Source organism: Panulirus ornatus, chromosome 46, assembly GCF_036320965.1.
Source record: "Panulirus ornatus isolate Po-2019 chromosome 46, ASM3632096v1, whole genome shotgun sequence".
Lineage (NCBI taxonomy): Eukaryota > Metazoa > Arthropoda > Malacostraca > Decapoda > Palinuridae > Panulirus > Panulirus ornatus.
In genome coordinates this window covers 7,151,728-7,172,414 of record NC_092269.1, presented here as the reverse complement: position 1 = coordinate 7,172,414, position 20,687 = coordinate 7,151,728, and the positions used below count along the sequence as shown (strand labels likewise).

Genomic DNA, 20,687 nt, shown 5'->3' with positions numbered 1-20,687 from the left:
TAATAATAACAACTATAACCTAGTAAACCAATGTTTTTAGTAACAATCATAACTAGCCACTGTTTTTAGTGATAATGATAATAACACTTAACCAAGTAAACTCACCTGTCTCACCCTTCTCTGCTAAAACTTTCTCAACATGGTTATGAGCATTAAAGACTGTGTTCATGGCCCATAGTGCACCAGAAGGCAACATGGCAGCTGTACTGAGACTCATGTTTTCTGGAACCTTAATCAGGTACTGCACTTCTGGCACAGCAATGTATTCAGCATACCTGAGGGGGAAGATCAGCTTAAAGAATATTTGGAAAGATATTATTAATGCTGTTATGAATATTTTAATGATATGATTTATATTCAGATGAAAGTGATAAATTTATGTAATTCACACAGTTGGAAGAAAGCCTATTGAAATTTAACTTATTTAATAATCTATGTGCAATTATCCTTTTTTACAGTAATAGAGTTTTACACTCACAGGTCCCCAAATCTAGAACTCTCTTTGCCATAAAGCAGCCTTTAAATCTTTTGTAAATTGCCAGCATTCACTGCCTCATTGGTTGTTTTATTCCAATCCACAACCCTAACATAAATGTTAAACCAGTACTTTTTAACATCCTTTCTAAGTCTTTTTACCCAGCTTTTAATTATGGCCTCATGTTACTCTGGTACTGCATCTCTTGAATTTTTCCCAGTCAGTATCATCCAGCTGATTTAGAAATGTGAAGACTGTTATCATGTCTCCCCTCTCATCCATGGTGCACAGCTTACAATTGTAGCCTCTTATCTGTCTGTCTATCTATGATGATTTTTACTTCATGAATTCCCTCAAGAGGGTGGCCACAGTGTCCATGAATGAAATCCAGTGGCACTTTTTAACCTTTAGTGCTCATTTGTAGCTTGCTTCTCGTAATTAATTCAGGTGATATCTTAATTGCTCTCCTTTAAAGACTAGATCTTTGTTCTTCTTTAGGTGTGATGAACAGACTTGTGAGGCATAATTCAGTTTTGGTCCGATATATGTAGTGAATAATTTCATGAAAATGTACTTATCCATATGATATTGGGGGACATGAAATCTCGAAGCTTCCATTATTTTCTCAGAGATTAAAAGTGAGTACAAGTGGGACTGTGATGGGCATTTAGTCGAGTCAGAATTCAGAATATTTACATCTAAGTCCACCTCTACTCTTTTATGTAATCATTTTATGATTTTTTTAATTTTTGCAATTTATGAATAAAGACCAATTTCTGTGAGTCTTGTGTTACTCAAGAGCTCTTTCTAAAGGCTCCTGCAATCCAAGTCTGCACTACTTCCCCTGTAGCAGGGAAAATGGTCTTTGAAGTGAGAAGTTTTTGACGAGGCTTTACTCCCGATGATACGATCTAGTCAAAGGTGATTTTTCAATTATGGTGTAACCTCGTGCAGGCAGAACTTGGCAGCCTCAGCCTCTACTCTAAGACATTATCATGCAACATACAATTTAATAAGTGCCTTCTAATGAAGGCTACATCATCTGGGAACATAACATTTCTCATGCATCTGCTTTTCAAAATATAAGAATATTGAACAGTACAGTTTTCTAGTGCAGCTTATTTTGGGGACTGAACAATAACTACATATGACAAAGTAGAGGAGTATATAAAAGAATTTGTATGGGGAAACTTACTAACATTCTAAAGATAAGATGGAAATGGAGGTAGTAGTCGGTGAATATAAATTTGAGTAATTTCTCAAAAGACATCCAGAAGGAACAAATTAAATGGTTCTCTGGCAATACCTTTCCTGCAGCAACATTTTGTGGTTAGGCACTCCACACTATCTTTCAAGGAATACTACTTCATTTTTCATATAGGTACTACCTTACCATCTGCCTCTTTTATTAATGCTATCTGACTTAATTTTTTTCAGTAAACACATTGAGGTATCCCATACTCTTCATTTACTTTTAGTGTGCTGAATGTAAACTTTTTTTCATTTGCATGTTAGCTAAACCAACATGAAGTTCCTTAACAAATGTAGTTGTAATTGGGTGTCAGTGAGACAGGACACAATTTTATATATTAATAATCTTCACAGTGACTTACGATAAGTTTATTCTTTACCCTGGTTAAGAGAGAAAAATCAATCTGATGGATTTTTTGGAAGTTCATGTAAGTTATAAATGAACTTCTGAATGCAAATAACTCATTTTGTTTTCAAAGATGGAGGAAGAGGGGCATTTCAGACTTATAATGCATAAAGGAAAAGTAATAAGGCAAAATGTCTTTATACTTAATTCCAGTGTTAATATAAGGTAATTCATACTGTATATCTATATCTCTCATGTCTGTTTTCACCTGGAACTCCCTGAAGGGGAATGGCCATGGCAAAAGATCTCCAGAACTAGTGAACTCGTGCCGCTTCTTTGCCTTTAGTACTAAAGCCTCACCCTCAATGGGCCTCTGTCAGAAGGCATCTGCAATGTAGTGTTTGCAGAGGCTCCTACCTAATGTTCTTATTGATTGACTCACACTACCTAATGCTCCTACTTAATGTTCCTACATAATACCTCTACCTTTATGCATCAGTAAACAGCAAATGCAGTGCAAGAACAAAGCCTACTAAAAAGTTGGATGCTTACCCTGGTGGATGACCCTCATATGGGTAAACAATGACTCTGTCCCCTGGCTGGAGGTCTGTGTCCCCAACCTCCTCTCCAAGGGCATCCACTGTGCCAGCAACCTGAAGCATGAACATTTTCAATTCGTATCAGACAAACTACTGAAATGACGACTTCCATGGTGAAGCAGGGGGTAGCAATGCTGTTTCCTGTGGGGCAGGGTGGCACCAGGAATGAATTAAGGCAAGCAAATATGAATATGTACATGTATATATGTATATGTATATATCCCTGGGGATAGGTGAGAAAGAATACTTCCCACGTATTCCCTGCGTGTCGTAGAAGGTGACTAAAAGGGAAGGGAGTGGGGGGCTGGAAATCCTCCCCTCTTGGTTTTTTTTAATTTTCCAAAAGAAGGGACAGAGAAGGGGGCCAGGTGAGGATATTCCCTCAAAGGTCCAGTCCTCTGTTCTTAACGCAACCTCGCTAATGCGGGAGATGGCGAATAGTATGAAAGAAAAAGAAAGATATATGTATATGTAGATTTCTTTATGTATATATATGGGCATTTATGTATGTGTGTATATGTATATATGTGTGTATACCCCCGGGGATATGGGAGAAAGAATGCTTCCTGTGTATTCCCTGCGTGTCCTAAAAGGGGAGGGAGTAGGGGGCTGGAAATCCTCCCCTCTCATTTTTAATTTTCCAAAAGAAGGAACAGAGAAGGGTTCTAAGTAAGGATATTCCCTCAAAGGCTCAGTCCTCTGTTCTTAACACTATCTTGCTAATGCAGGAAATGGCAAATAGTATGAAAAAAAGTGGATGGACCATTCTTCAGTTTCCTGGCTCTACTTTGCTGATGTAGGAAACAGCAAGCAAGTATATGTACATGCGTATATATGTATGTGTATGTATATGTGTATATGTTGATCTGTACACGTATGGGCATTTATATATATGTGTATATGAGTGGATGGGTCGTTCTTCGTCTGTTTCCTAGCACCACCTCGCTGATGCGGGAAATGCTGATCAAGTAGAATGTATTAAGAAAGGGGGTGACTGTGTTGTTGATTGGTTGGCTAGGATATAAAGTGTATGTATGGATCATGGTGAAGTGCCTGAGAATTGGCAGAATGCATGAATAGTGCCATTGTACAAAGACAAGGGGGATAAAGGTGAGTATTCAAACTACAGAGGCATAAGTTTGTTGAGTATTCCTGGGAAATTATATGGGAGGGTGTTGATTGAGAGGATGAAGGCATGTACAGAGCATCAGATTGGGGAAGAGCAGTGTGGTTTCAGAAATGGTAGAAGATGTGTGGAATTGGGTGTTTGCTTTGGATAGTGTGTGACTAATAGATAACAGATGGATTTGTATGTAGCATTTATGGATCTGGAGAAGGCATATGATAGGGTTGATAGAAATGCTTTGTGGAAGGTCTTAAGAGTATATAGTCTGGGAGGTAAGGTGCTAGAAGCAGTGTAAAGTTTTTATCAAGGGTATAAGGCATGTGTACAAGTAGGAAGAGAGGAGAGTGACTGGTTCCCAGTGAATGTCGGTCTGCAACAGGGGTGTAGGAGAGTGATTGGTTCCCAGTGAATGTTGGTTGGTCTGTAGCAGGGGTGTGTGATGTCCCTATGGTTGTTTAATTTGTTTAAGGATGGGGGTGGTTAGGGAAGTAAATGCAAAGGTTTTGAAAAGAGGGGTGAAAATGCAGTCTGTTGGGGATGAGAGGACCTGGGAAGTGAGTCAGTTGTTGTTTGCCGATAATACAGCACTATTGGCTGATTCAAGAGAGAAACTGCAGAAGCTGGTGACTGAGTTTGGAGAAGTTGAGAGTAAATGTGAATAAGAGCAAGGTTATCTGGTTCAATACAGTTAAGGGATCAGTTGATTGGCATGTACGTTTGAATGGAGGAAGTGAAGTGTTTTAGATATCTATGAGTGGATTTGGCAGTGAATGGAACCATGGAAGCAGAAGTGAGTCCGGATGGGAGAGGGGGCGAAGGTTCTGGGAGCAATGAAGAATGTGTGGAAGGAGAAACCATTATCTCAGAGAGCAAATATGGGTATATTTGAAGGAATAGTAGTTCCAACAGTACAATATGGTTATGAGGCATGGGCTACAGATAGGGTTGTATAGAGGAGGTGGATGTATTGGAAATGAAATGTTTGAGGACAATATGTGTTGTGAGGTGGTTTGATCGAGTAAGTAATGTAAGGGTAAGAGAGATGTGTGGAAATAAAAAGAGTGTGGTTGAGAGAGCAGAAGAGGGAGTGTTGAAATAGTTTGGACATATGGAAAGAATGAGTGAGGAAAGATTGACAAAGAGGATATATGTGTCAGAAGTGGAGGGAAGAAGGTGAAGTGGGAGACCAGATTGGAGGTGGAAGGATGTAATGAAAAAGATGTTGAGTGATTGGGGCCTGAACATACAGGAAGGTGAGAGGTGTGCAAGGAATAGAGTGAATTGGAACGATGTGGTATACTGGGGTCGACATGCTGTTAATGGACTGAACTAGGGCATGTGAAAAATCTGCGGTAAACCATGGAAAGGTCTGTGGGGCCTGGATGTGGATAGGGAGTTGTGGTTTCAGTGCATTACACATGACAGCTAAAGAATGAGTGTGAACTAATGTGGCCTTTTTATGTCATTTTCCTGGCGATACCTCACTGAAGCAAGGGGTAGCGATGCTGTTTCCTGTGGGATGGTGTAGCTTCTGGAATGGATGAACGCAAGCAGATATGAATATGTACATGTGTATTATATGAATATATGTTGATATGGATATGTATATGTATGCATATGTGCATGTATGGGAGTTTATGTATATATATATATGTGTGTATATGGGTGGATGGGCTATTCATCTTTTTTTCTGGCGCTACCTCACTGACGTGGGAAACAGCGATTAAGTACAATTATATAATCATGAAATATATATGTATTTATCCTAGCCTAAACCAGGTACCCAATTTATCGACCAACCCTCAAGGGAGGATGAACAGCTGGGTTGACAATGGACTGGCTGTTGCAACTAGGATTCGAACCTATGCACTTGATCCAGACTGGCTTGTGAATGCTTTATGGCCAACGATGCTAACTGCTATAGCACAGAGGTTCATAAATTCATTAATGATATAAATTGTTAGACAATTATAGTATGTTATCTAAACTTGGGAATGAGAAGTCCATGTTTGTATATGCTTTCAAGCCCATAACCATTATTAATATGATAATGCAGTATTCTGCTGTTCTTTTGTTATCTGCAGAAATGGTTTATACCAGTTGTCGTAATTCTAATGGGGCCTGTGTTCTGGCATAATCTATCATACAACCAGAATGTTTAACTCTTGGTGTAAGAAATTTGAAATCACCCATGATTATGTCACTGTACATGCTGCACCCTTGGTTTAGACAAATAATTTTCCTCTGTATTTAAGAATGCAGCTTCAATTTTTTGGTAATCTTGCTTTTCACAACCATGACAGTGGCCTTTTCATCTTAAGTTTATTTTTTTACCAATGATTTCAGTCATAAGCCAATACTGCTGGGCATCATGTGCATGAATCACATGCTGAGTCTCTAAGTCAAATTCTGAACCCTGCAACTAGATTTCTCCATTTCAAAGAGTTGTATGTGACTGATGTGTGATATGGAGTTTACTGACACATCTGAATGTAAACTAGGGCCTTCTGGTTGACTGTCACCAATGAGGTTCTGATCAGTGACTAACCTCATAACCAGGGAAAAGAGATGTGTCCCTGACTGAGTGGTGGAGGGGTGATCCGCAGTGCAGGGCCTCAACAGACTTGATGCTGGAGGAAGATGAGGCAGACCTCAGACGGTAACAGACGCCTGCATTGCGAACCTAAAATAGAAGTAAACTTTACAGTAAAGGTTATTATGAGCAGAATGATGACATTGTGCTGAAAGTCTGATATTTTTCTGGCTTATTGCTACATACATGAATGACAGGTTGCACATTTGATGGTTGAATATGTATATTAATTAGTGTATAAGGAACTGGAAACTGTTTCTTGTTTTCTGCACACTCAGTTAATGTGAGATCTTGTGATTTATTCTCTTTGTTCAGTCATTCAGTGGATGGAATTTGTAGCCATTTCTTTCCAACCTAGTGAAACACCTATAAACTCACCTGACACAAGATCTTGTGTAAACTCAGTTCTCCCAGTTCCTGAACCTTCAAAAATTAGGAATAGGGTATCAGTTCCAGAGACACCTCTTAAATTACATATACAAAAGTACCCTAGCCTTACCTTTGTAGGTCCTAACTTCGTTGTTCAGATACAATGAAACCAATTCAAACTTTGTTCAGTCTTTAAGGCAGTATGGGAATGTGAGTTTGGTTTTTGAAGTGTATTGAAATGTAACCTTATCCAGTCGAAGAACTACTGGAAACACGTAGCATTCTGCTTTCTCTAACAGCTGAATTGTTGATGACTCCCTAAACTTAATATGGTGGAAACATCTCACTCAAGCTTCTGGTTGGTTATTTCTTGATGTGGTTTAAGTTTATGGGTTTTCAGAAGCACCTCCAAAATCTACAGAAGAAAGATGAAATTGCTGATAGTGATGGATATCCTGCTTTGCACTGATTCGTCAAATGTATCACATATATGGAATTTACGAGAAACAAAAATAAAAGCAAATGACATATGTGTAACATGTCTCTATATCATACATAAGCTGTTGTCAGTTATAACTTATGCATTATAGTCTACATGTATGGTTCGTATATTTATTTCATTTATTATACTTTGTCGCTGTCTGCATTAGTGAGGTAGCCCAAGGAAACAGACGAAAGAATGGCCCAACCCACCCACATACACATGTATATACATACACATCCACACGCGCACATATACATACCTATACATTTCAATGTACACACATATATATATATATATATATATATATATATATATATATATATATATATATATATATATATAGTATTATTAAGAATATGTGGTAGGGAGGCAAGTTGTTAGAAGCAGTGAAAAGTTTTTATCGAGGTTGTAAGGCATGTGTACATGTAGGAAGAGAGGAAAGTGATTGGTTCTCAGTGAATGTAGGTTTGCAGCAGGGGTGTGTGATGTCTCCATGGTTGTTTAATTTGTTTATGGATGGGGTTGTTAGGGAGGTGAATGCAAGAGTTTTGGAAAGAGGGGCAAGTATGAAGTCTGTTGGGGATGAGAGAGCTTGGGAAGTGAGTCAGTTGTTGTTCGCTGATGATACAGCGCTGGTGGCTGATTCATGTGAGAAACTGCAGAAGCTGGTGACTGAGTTTGGTAAAGTGTGTGAAAGAAGAAAGTGAGAGTAAATGTGAATAAGAGCAAGGTTTTTAGGTACAGTAGGGTTGAGGGTCAAGTCAATTGGGAGGTAAGTTTGAATGGAGAAAAACTGGAGGAAGTAAAGTGTTTTAGATGTCTGGGAGTGGATCTGGCAGCGGATGGAACCATGGAAGCGGAAGTGGATCATAGGGTGGGGGAGGGGGCGAAAATCCTGGGAGCCTTGAAGAATGTGTGGAAGTCGAGAACATTATCTGGAAAGCAAAAATGGGTATGTTTGAAGGAATAGTGGTTCCAACAATTTTGTATGGTTGCGAGGCGTGGGCTATGGATAGAGTTGTGCGCAGGAGGGTGGATGTGCTGGAAATGAGATGTTTGAGGACAATGTGTGGTGTGAGGTGGTTTGATTGAGTAAGTAACATAAGGGTAAGAGAGATGTGTGGAAATAAAAAGAGCGTGGTTGAGAGAGCAGAAGAGGGTGTTTTGAAATGGTTTGGGCACATGGAGAGAATGAGTGAGGAAAGATTGACCAAGAGGATATATGTGTCGGAGGTGGAGGGAACGAGGAGAAGTGGGAGACCAAATTGGAGGTGGAAAGATGGAGTGAAAAAGATTTTGTGTGATCTGGGCCTGAACATGCAGAGGGTGAAAGGAGGGCAAGGAATAGAGTGAATTGGAGCGATGTGGTATACCGGGGTTGACGTGCTGTCAATGGATTGAATCAGGGCATGTGAAGCGTCTGGGGTAAACCATGGAAAGCTGTGTAGGTATGTATATTTGCATGTGTGGACGTGTATGTATATACATGTGTATGGGGGTGGGCTGGGCCATTTCTTTTGTCTGTTTCCTTGCGCTACCTCGCAAAAGCGGGAGACAGCGACAAAGCAAAAAAAAAAAAATATATATATATATATTATATATATATATATATATATATATATATATATATATATATATATATATGTACATGATTCATACTTATATTTATTTTTTTTATTCATCACCGTTGCCACCCCGCCACACATGGTGACAACCCCTCCCCCACATGCACGCTAGGTTGTTCAGGGAAAAGACATCAAAGGCCACATTCGTTCACACTTCTCGCCTTCCACACATTTTTCAATGCTCCCAGAACTTTTGCTCCCTCCCCCATCCTGTGACTGACTTCCACTTCCATGGTTCCATTCAATGCTAAATCCACTCCCAGATATCTGAAACATTTCACTTCCTCCAATTTTTCTCCATTCAAACTTACATCCCAATTAACTTGTCCTTCAACCCTACTGAACCTAATAACCTTGCTCTTATTCACATTTACTCTTAACTTCCTCCTTTCACACACATTTCCAGACTCAGTCACCAACTTCTAGTATCTCACTCGAATCAACCACCATAGTTGTATCGTAACAACTGACTCACTTCCCAGGTCCTCTCATACCCAATAGACTGCATACTTGCCCCTCTCTCCAAAACTCTTGCATTTACCTCCCAAACCACCCCATCCAGAAACAAATTAAACAACCATGGGGACATCACACCCTTGTTGCAAGCCAACCTTCACAGGGAACCAATCATTCCTCTCTTCCTACTCGTACACATGCCTTACATCCTTGGGAAAATCTCTTTGCTGCTTCTAGCACCTTTCCTCCCACACCATATACTCTTAAGACCTTCCATAAAGCATCTCTATCAACACTATCATATGCTTTCTCCAGATCCACAAATGCTACATACTAATCCATCTGTTTTTCTAGGTATTTCTCACACATTTTTCAAAATGAACACCTGATCCACACATCCTCTACCACTTTTGAAACCACACTGCTCTTCCCTAATCTGATGTTCTGTACATGCCTTCTCCCTCTAAATCAATACCCTCCAATACAGTTTTCCAGGAATAGTCAACAAACGTATGCCTCTGTAGTTTGAACACTCACCTTTAACCCCTTTTCCTTAGTACATTGACACTATGCCTGCATTCCGCCAATCTCAGGCATTTCATCATGATCCATATATACACTGGATATCCCTACCAACCAATCAACAACACAGTCACTCCTTTTCTTAAATTCCAGTGCAATACCATCCACTCTTGCTGCCTTACCGTAAGGCTTTCATCTTCCACCAAGTTTTCACTACCTCTTCTTTCTTAACCAAACCATACTTCATGACCCTCTCACTTCACACACCACCCTGACCAAAACACCCTATGTCTGCCAGTCTATTATCAAACACATTCAGCAGTCCTTCAGAATACTCACTCATCTCCTTCGCACTTCATCATTACCTGTTATAACTTCCCCCTTGCCCCCTTCACCAATGTTTTCATTTGCTTTGCCTTATCTTACTGCATTATTTACCTCCTTCCAGAACATTTTTCATTCTCCCTAAAGTTTAATGGTACTCTCACCCCAACTCTCATTTGCCCTCTTTTTCAACCCTTGCGCCTTCCACTTGACCCCCTACCACTTTCTTTTATACATCTCCCAGCCATTTGCACTACTTCCTTCTAAGTAGTGTCCAAATGCCTCTCTTTTCTCTTTCACTGACAACTTTACATCTTCATCCATCCACTCATTACCCTTTGTAATCTGCCCACCTCCTTTCTTTCTTATGTCATATGCATATGTATATATATATTTATTTTATTTATTTATTATACTTTGTTGCTGTCTCCCATGTTAGCGAGGTAGCGCAAGGAAACAGACGAAAGAATGGCCCAACCCACCCACATACACATGTATATACATACATGTCCACACACGCACATATATCTACCTGTACATTACAACGTATACATATACATACACAGACATATACATATATACACGTATATAATTCATACTTGCTGCCTTTATTCATTCCCGTCGCCACCTCGCCACACATGAACTGACAACCCCCTCCCCCGCACGCGCGCAACGTAGGGCTAGGAAAAGACAACAAAGGCCACAGTTGTTCACACTCAGTCTCTAGCTGTTGTGCATAATGCACTGAAACCACAGCTCCCTTCCCACATCCAGGCCCCACAATACGTGTGAACGAATGTGGCCTTTGTTGTCTCGTCCTAGCACTACCTCGCGCACATGCAGAGAGAGGGGTTTGTTATTTCATGTGTGATGGGGTGGCGATGGGAATGAATAAAGGTAGACAGTATGAATTATGTACATGTATATATATGTATATGTCTGTGTGTGTATATATATGTATACATTGAGATGTATAGGTATGTATATGTGCGATGTGTGGACCTGAATGTATATACATGTGTATGTGGGTGGGTTGGGCCTTTCTTTCGTCTGTTTCCTTGCGCTACCTCGCTAACGTGGGAGACAATGACAAAGTATAATAAATAAATGAATAAATAATATAATAATATATATATATATATATATATATATATATATATATATATATATATATATATATATATATATATTCTTTTTCTTTCAAACTATTCGCCATTTCCCGCATTAGCAAGGTAGCGTTAAGAACAGAGGACTGGGCCTCTGAGGGAATATCCTCACCTGGCCCCATTCTCTGTTCCCTCTTTTGGAAAAAAAAAATGAGATGGGAGGATATATATATATATATATATATATATATATATATATATATATATATATATATATATATATATATATATATAATATATATATATATATACTTCCCATGTATTCCCTGCGTGTCGTAGAAGGCGACTAAAAGGGAAGGGAGCGGGGGGTTGGAAATCCTCCCTCTTCATTTTTTTTTTTTTTAATTTTCCAAAAGAAGGAACAGAGAAGAGGGCCAGGTGAGGATATTCCCTCAAAGGCCCAGTCCTCTGTTCTTAACGCTACCTCGCTATCACGGGAAATGGCGAATAGTATGAAATAAAAATATATATATATATTTTTTTTTTTTTTTTTTTTTTTTGCTTTGTCGCTGTCTCCCGCGTTTGCGAGGTAGCGCAAGGAAACAGATGAAAGAAATGGCCACCACCCAACACGATATACAACTCCACACACGCAATATACATACCTACACAAGCTGTTCCATGGTTTACCCCAGACGCCTCACATGCCTTGATTCAATCCACTGACAGCACGTCAACCCCGGTGTACCACATCGCTCCAATTCACTCTATTCCTTGCCCTCCTTTCACCCTCCTGCATGTTCAGGCCCCGATCACACAAAATCTTTTTCACTCCATCTTTCCACCTCCAATTTGGTCTCCCTCTTCTCCTCGTTCCCTCCACCTCCGACACTTATATCCTCTTGGTCAATCTTTCCTCACTCATTCTCTCCATGTGACCAAACCATTTCAAAACACCCTCTTCTGCTCTCTCAACCACGCTCTTTTCATTTCCACACATCTCTCTTACCCTTACGTTACTTGCTCGATCAAACCACCTCAACCCACACATTGTCCTCAAACATCTCATTTCCAGCACATCCATCCTCCTGCGCACAACTCTATCCATAGTCCACGCCTCGCAACCATACAACATTGTTGGAACCACTATTCCTTCAAACATACCCATTTTTGCTTTCCAAGATAATGTTCTTGACTTCCACACATTTTTCAAGGCTCCCAGAATTTTCACCCCCTCCCCCACCCTATGATCCACTTCCGCTTCCATGTTTCCATCCGCTGACAGATCCACTCCCAGATATCTAAAACACTTCACTTCCTCCAGTTTTTTCTCCATTCAAACTCACCTCCCAATTGACTTGACCCTCAACCCTACTTACCTAATAACCTTGCTCTTATTCACATTTACTCTTAACTTTCTTCTTTCACACACTTTACCAAACTCAGTCACCAGCTTCTGCAGTTTCTCACATGAATCAGCCACCAGCGCTGTATCATCAGCGAAACTGTACAGCAAGGTATGACCTTCTACGATGTCACTGACGGCCGCACTGATGCCAAGGGATCCCATAGGATGAGGAAATGTCCCAGTTGCTAACGGAACTACCTTGGCCCACCAGTGATGCTACTACGTTTGTGAATCAAGAACCATTGCAACACAAACCTCGCCAGGTGGTAGAGTGTCCCGCAGTGTATCGAGACAGACTTCCCCAGAACTTTTTTTTAAAGGGGAAGTAAATGTTTATAGTTGTGTTACTGGAGTGATAGTTTTCATACATGGTGCTTTGACAAGAAAATAGTGAAATTGAAAAAATGTAGCTTAGACATTGAAGCTTACTGATACAGTGGTTAAATTGATGAGAACTACTATTGACGTTTGTGTAAATAAATTAAACATTTCCTTTTTACATAGCCAGAGGTTGAACCATTATGTGACATTCATTTTTTTTTTTTTTATTTTCCAATAGAAGGAACAGAGAGGGGGGGCCGGGTGAGGATATTCCCTCAAAGGCCCAGTCCTCTGTTCTTAACGCTACCTCGCTATCACGGGAAATGGCGAATAGTATGAAAAAAAAAATATATATATATATATCATTAGCTTTTGTGTTATGAAGAATTGACCTCAATTGCTCAAATTTTCCTCGTTCCTGAATTCTAGTATCCCTATGATCCCTTTTCCAGAACTGTTTATCTAATCCAAAGATCGCGAGTTAAATCATATGGCAGTATTTGGTAGAATTTTCCTTAACTGTGAATACAATCCTTCATATCCTTCTCCCAATATATTCATTGTTAAGTATAATTTATTATTATTCTATTACTGGCATGAAACAGAATCAATCGCTTTTTATTAAAGATGCAGGCATCAGAGTGACATCAATATTTAGTATTCTGTGCCATAAGATAAACGTGGAAGCTACTGGAATACACTACACGGTAAATACGAGGATTGAAATAATGGTATTATAGACGGAAGTTAAAGTGTGTCGCCATTTATAGTTTCGTGTTTACCCACATAGTTTCCAGCCTTATCGTTTTAGTTTAGCCAAGGTGTACGAGGGATTATGAAAATACCCATTTTGGGATTCGCCAATTTTTTTATGACGAAATAAGAAGAAATTTGATAAATGAAACAAATAGCCGAAGATCATCCATTCAAGATAGAATATTCGGATGAAGATTACATTCCGGGCGCTTACTTCACCTTACTCTGTGTACCTCATTGTTCAAAAGGTAAGAATGAATATCATTCGTATCTTAAAATTGAACGTAATATGCAGGAAACAATGGTGCTGTCATTGAACATGTACAGCTGGTTACGATATTGATGTATGCATGTTGACAAGTTAGGTTTAAAGTTGTCAGTTTAAATGAATGTGGTAATTAGTTAAATCTTCAAGTGTAAGCAGTTTCGGTGTCTTTTCATTAGTTATTTAGCATATTTATTTAGCACCAACGAGCGGGAAAGTCTGAAGAATAGAGAAGATGAATATAAAAGGTAATAATCTAAGCATAAGAATAAAATGTGTGCTTTTCAAATCTGCTTCCCCTGTGTGGGTTGAGATATTATTATGTTTGTTTATCAACGTTAGATAAATAAGTGCGCCAATGAGTACACATGGAGGATAAAAGTCTATTTTAACTCCCAATCGAGAGTAAAGATAGGATAGGCTGTATGTGCAACCCTGATTATCGCCTTGATGTAGTTAAAATAAAACATAAATCCCTAAATCCTACTACACAACTGTTATTGTCATCTCGAAAAATTACAGTCGCACTACAGAACACGGTCTGTAGCACTCAAAGACGAGTAAATACAATAATTAAAAAGGATTACTTAAAAACAGGAACCTGCTGCACTATCCAACCCAGCAACACAAGATGAATAATCCAATAGGAAAGAAATAAGGTTTACTTCATCAGTCACACAAGAAACTGAGTGAGCCCTTCAACCTTTTAATAAAACTATGAAGAAAACCTTCCAAATCTAGATGATTACTTTTCTAAGCCAACCATCACCATGCTGCCATGTAAGGGATATTGTCATCACTCAAAAAAGAAATCTTCATGTACTTATTGAAAAAAAAAAAAAAATATATATATATATAGATATATATATATATAGATATATATATATATATCATTAGCTTTTGTGTTATGAAGAATTGACCTCAATTGCTCAAATTTTCCTCGTTCCTGAATTCTAGTATCCCTATGATCCCTTTTCCAGAACTGTTTATCTAATCCAAAGATCGCGAGTTAAATCATATGGCAGTATTTGGTAGAATTTTCCTTAACTGTGAATACAATCCTTCATATCCTTCTCCCAATATATTCATTGTTAAGTATAATTTATTATTATTCTATTACTGGCATGAAACAGAATCAATCGCTTTTTATTAAAGATGCAGGCATCAGAGTGACATCAATATTTAGTATTCTGTGCCATAAGATAAACGTGGAAGCTACTGGAATACACTACACGGTAAATACGAGGATTGAAATAATGGTATTATAGACGGAAGTTAAAGTGTGTGCCCTTTATAGTTTCGTGTTTACCCAATAGTTTCCACCTTTTGTTTTAGTTTAGCCAAGGTGTAGAGGGGTTAGAAAAATACCCATTTTGGGATTCGCCAATTTTTTTAGACGAAATAAGAAAAATTTGATAAATAAACAAATAGCCGAAGATCATCCATTCAAGATAGAATATTGGATGAAGATTACATTCCGGGGGCTTCTTCACCTTACTCGTGTCCTCTTTTCAAAAGGTAAGAATGAATAAAATTCGTATCTTAAAATTTAACTAATACAGGGAAACAATGGGGCTGCATTGAAATTTAAGCTTTTACGATATTGATTATGCATGTTGACAAGTTAGTTTAAATTGTCAGTTTAAATGAAGTGGTAATTATTAAATCTTCAATGTAAGCAGTTTCGGGGGCTTTTCATTAGTTATTTACAAATTTTTTTAGCACCAACGAGCGGGAAAGTCCTGAAGAAAGAGAAGATGAATATAAAAAGGGAATAATCTAAATAAAAGAATAAAAGTGTGCTTTTCAAATCTGCTTCCCCCGTGTGGGTTTAGATATTATTTTTTTTTTATCAACGTTAGATAAATAAGTCGCCAAAGAGTACACATAGGGTAAAATCTATTTTAACTCCCCCTCGAGGTAAAATAGGGTGGCTGTATGTGCAACCCTGATTTTTCGCCTTGTGAGTTTTAAAAAAAACATAAATCCCTAAATCCCACTACACAAAATGTTATTGTATCTCGAAAAATTACAGTCGCCTACAGAACACGGTCTGTAGCATCAAAGACGAGTAAATACAAAAATAAAAAGGATTACTTAAAAAAAGGAACTGCTGCCTTTAACCCAGCAACACAAAATGAATAATCCAATAGGGGAAAGAAAATAAGGTTTACTTATCATACACAAGAAACTGAGTGAGCCCTTCAACCTTTTATTAAAACTATGAAGAAAACCTTCCAAATCTAGATGATTACTTTTCTAAGCCAACCATCACCATGCTGCCATGTAAGGGATATTGTCATCACACAAAAAAGAAATCTTCATGTACTTATTGAAAAAAAAAAAAAGCCCTTAACAGGCAGCTCGCTTCCTTGGTTAGGCTAATTTTTATTACAGAAAGTTATTGCATTATTCACTATATCTTGCTCTGCCTTAGTGACGTTGCGTCTGGAACATATATGAAAAATGAATTCGTATGAATTATGTACAACGAACATTTTCCCTAAACCAACAACGGAAGCTTAGGAGTTACAGCCACTCTGTATATAATTCCTAGTTTTTCTAGACAGCAATCACTATCTGCGTCAAATGATACTTGACACCAATTGCCATTCAACGAGTCGTTGACAAAACTGCAATCAACTGATATTGACCCTTGTAGTCTCAGGGTACAATTTAAGTGGAACGTCACTCCATATATTTTCCCAGTTGGTGGAGTACCCTGTCATCTGTGATTAAAGCTGTTCTTTGTTGTGTGACTGTTGAGACAATGTGCCATACTTTCAGTTTGTTTTACGACTTTCATAGATGAAGTAACATGACATTAAGCAAAAAACGCGGGGAAAAGATGCCAAGTATTTTTATTGTGAAAGTGGTGGATGAATGGAATAAATGAACAATGATGCAGTGTATGTGGGCAGCTTGTATAAATGTAAAAATGTGCATGATTTTGGTGAAAGTTCTAGAGATGGAGGGCCTTACTAGTGCAGGACTCTTCTCCCCTTACATTGCAAATGGGTGGTTATAAATGGTCTTCCTGAAGATTGCTGAAGTAGAAATGCTGCTGACAGCGAAATACGTATATAAGTAGCAGTTTTCTAGATTATTTAGGCCATGTTATGTGTGAAAATTGAGTGTATCTATCAAGCAAATTATCTTATCAATTAAAAATGCATTTATCTGGAGGAGTCTTATAGAGGGGTAATGGAGCACCCAATCAATAAGGTGAATAACCCATTACAAAACGCTCTACAGATGTTGTTATCGACTGTAGTTGAAATTATGATCATTTAATAGCTGATCCTGTAAGAGAAGTTGGAGGTGGTAGTAGACTGGTTCTACGAAATATCTGACTGTGCCACATAGACTCCAGGAAAATCTCATTTGTTAACGGGCGTAAACAATTAGGATATTGGACCATTATGGCAATAACTCTTGTATAAGAGCAGTGTATCCCACCCAACCATGATTATTTTGTCGACTTATCCGTTGCTGAAAGTAATTTATAGATTTTGATTAAATTTTGTCTTATTCAAGTTACTGTCCACATGCTGACAATGTTAAGAACATTGCAGTAAACAATAACTAATATTAAAATTCTTACTTTGATCATCTTTCGCAATTTTGATTTTTCCTCAAGCAGGTTACTAAGAAGTGATTATTGTATTTGTAGTTATGTGTTTGATCAAAGTGCGCTATCATGGGGATCTGTTTATCAGTGGCATTATCTAAGAATATTATCTTGAGGACCTGTTTACCAGTAGGTCAACGTGAGTCATATGGTACACTGGTTATAAGTTTTGTTGATTGGTATCAGGTATAGTGGGAAGTAATAGTTAGTTGTACAATGTATATGATACATTTATATATGGTGTATCTTTGTTGTGTAGATTAATATAGGTTTACCTCTTGAGAACGACAGTACGATCCTTGGCTACGATGGGCTGTCCTTAATCAAGGTCCATTACCGTATTCGAAAATGGTATGCCGTCCGCATGCGTAGTCTTCGGGCCCCAGCTAGTCTTTTTGTTAATCAGGGACAGACAGGTAGTTTGTTTCTGTGCTAATTTCTTCAGTCACAAGGAGCAGTGATGGACAAGAATATCTTTGACATGCTGACAATGAACTTGGAAGTATTCGCTGCTGGAGGTGAATTAAACGCTAACATTTTCCCCTCTCAATTTCAGTAACAAGCTTTGCTTTTGATGATGGTATACATGCATGTTGCACACAGACTGGCCGTAGTTTTGTCTGAAACAGTTGTGGTTACTGAAACAGGTTTGAGGTCCGGTGGTAAGTCACAAACCTGAGGATGAGTATATTAAATTTGTATACCAGGCTTGTTGAGCCTAGCTTCTCATCAGTTCAGTGAAGCTTATATGTAATCTATGTTTTAAAGTATTTGTTAATGTAACCAATGAAAAAAAAAACTAAAACCATAGGAAATGTTACTTAATGGAAGTTCTTACATGAGAATGAGGTTTGAATAAAAAAGAAATATCTGATAGGAGGCAGGTCAGCTTTATGCTGCTGGATTTGTCCATTTCTATTTCAAGTCTCGGAGCCTGAGTTGTACCACACATTCAAAGCAAAATATCGGGAGTTTGCATATTATATTCTTGACACGCCTATTACATACTACATTCTTGACATAAGTAACAAATGGGCGGGCTCTGGGAGATGTTGCCGCGTCTGTCATTTAACCTAAACTGGGAAAGCCGTTAAGTTCGTATCGTTGCATTATAAAGGGTCATAAGTTCAAGAGCCAGGCCATCAGACATCGCGTGACACACTACTGTTTCGTCGCGATTCGAAATGTTAATAAAGAGCTTAATGAATTGGAAGTCAAATATCTCGTTTTTGAACTGCAAGATTTTCAGGGTGATCCTCTTTTTCATTATATATATATATATATATATTATATATATATATATATATATATATATATATATATATATATTATATATATATATATATAATATGATTGTCCAAAACATGTTTTGGACAATCACATGTTTACCAAATGGCGTCCTAGCTTCGTCTCTTCGATGTATATCAACTGACTGTTATATTTCTCTCTTGTCTCCCCTGATGATGTGATTATTACACGAAAGTACACTTGGGAACTTTTCGTGTTTCATTTTCCCCGTGGACTCATAGGAATATATATGTGTGTGTGTGTGTGTGTGAATTTATTAACTTTAACTTTTGTCTCCTATAAATATATTTATGTAGCTAGTTGTACATAAACATATTAACGCATTTTTCCTATAAATATCTAGATCTTATGTAAAAATTCCAAAGTATTAGTAATTGTACCGTTAATACGCTTGTAACCCTCCAAGTGATGATAGAGTTATACTGAGACGTATTTTCGTTGCTGAAGTGTAATTTTCAATTCTTGCAGTGATCAAAGAAGCTTTTGCCTGAGGATGAATGGAGATGTTACTTGAATCAGTGATCACAGGAGAAAATTGGGCGCTTATATCATTTATATGCATACTTTGGTTACGTTAACACTGAACTTGAGTGGTGAATGTTTGTATGAGCTCAAGCGATTGTATGCTCATGATCTTCCACATTTAAATGAAAACAAAGTTCAAGATAGAAAATAGTTCTTTTACTTAGTATTTTTTTTTTCATTATGATTAAATCATACATGTATAGTATTGGCCACAAGCTCATATAAGAACTCCCACAAGGTACCCTTCCCTGCAGACAAGTCACCCTTCTCTGTACTGCCACAATAACGAAATAATCAGTCGGGTGCTGTTCTTCACCCTCAACTTGAACCTCTGAGAGGTTCTGAGGTTGTAGGGAGCCATGGTGACGATAAACTGAGTGGCTTGGCCATTGATGACAGACTCATATCCGCAAGATAGGCTGCTTGAGTCAAAGACAGCTTTACCCTAAGGTAAATTTACGTCACTGAAAAACATAATGTTTGAAAGTCATACGTCTTGGGCTCTGAAACGTTGGTTATTACAAGATCGTAGCTCTTGGAAAGAGTAGAACCTTGTCTATTTAGAGATCAGAAGGTCAGAGGTCAGGGTCACACTCTGCCTCGAATATCATAATAGGCTTTTGCCAGTTGTGTGAGTCCATCAAGGAATATGACTGGGCTTAAACGATTGGTTTACAAAGGCCATTTTCCTCGGTTCCTTCAATCTAGCTCTTGACTGTCTGGCATGGAAAAAAAGAAAAAAGTGTTCACGACCAGTCAAGCAAGAAGCCAGTGTAATCACACCACACATCACGTTCCTTGAGAGTCAGAAAAAAAAAATGTTTTTACTGGGATGAAAAAAATATGGTGAAAGACAATGAACGTCCTTGTGATGGCTCGGGTTCAGGTAGCTAAGTCCATGATGACTTGCTTGGTGGATGAGTAAACATCCACCGCTTCCTGGCTACCTTTACTCAACAAATTTCTAGTTTAACTTTTCCCTCAAAGTTTTTATCGTGGTATTTCCTCCTGGTACTATTCGTTGTCGTATTTGAAGTGGACCCCTGATGTAAGACGTCCTAGAATGAGATGGATCGAAGGCATCTGCAAAAGGTGAAAGACAAAGGAGGAAGCAGAAGAAATCAAAAGAGTATGAGGACAGGAACGAGTGGAGATGACTGGTTGGGAGTTAGGCGACGGACGGGTTTGAAATCTGCC

The 20,687-nt window shown here is 38.4% G+C and overlaps 1 protein-coding gene across 2 annotated transcripts in view; it reads right to left on the bottom strand.

The window, feature by feature from the left end:
- Drat (Death resistor Adh domain containing target) overlaps positions 1 to 20,687 on the bottom strand; it is an 85,864-nt gene that overhangs the window by 13,579 nt on the left and 51,598 nt on the right. For both annotated transcript variants that reach the window (XM_071688748.1, XM_071688747.1), the window contains exons 3-5: positions 6,346 to 6,480; positions 2,625 to 2,725; positions 106 to 275 (exon numbers count right to left, since the gene is read on the bottom strand). In XM_071688748.1, coding sequence (XP_071544849.1) covers positions 106 to 275; positions 2,625 to 2,725; positions 6,346 to 6,480 — 406 coding nt within the window. The remainder of the gene's footprint in view (positions 1 to 105; positions 276 to 2,624; positions 2,726 to 6,345; positions 6,481 to 20,687) is intronic.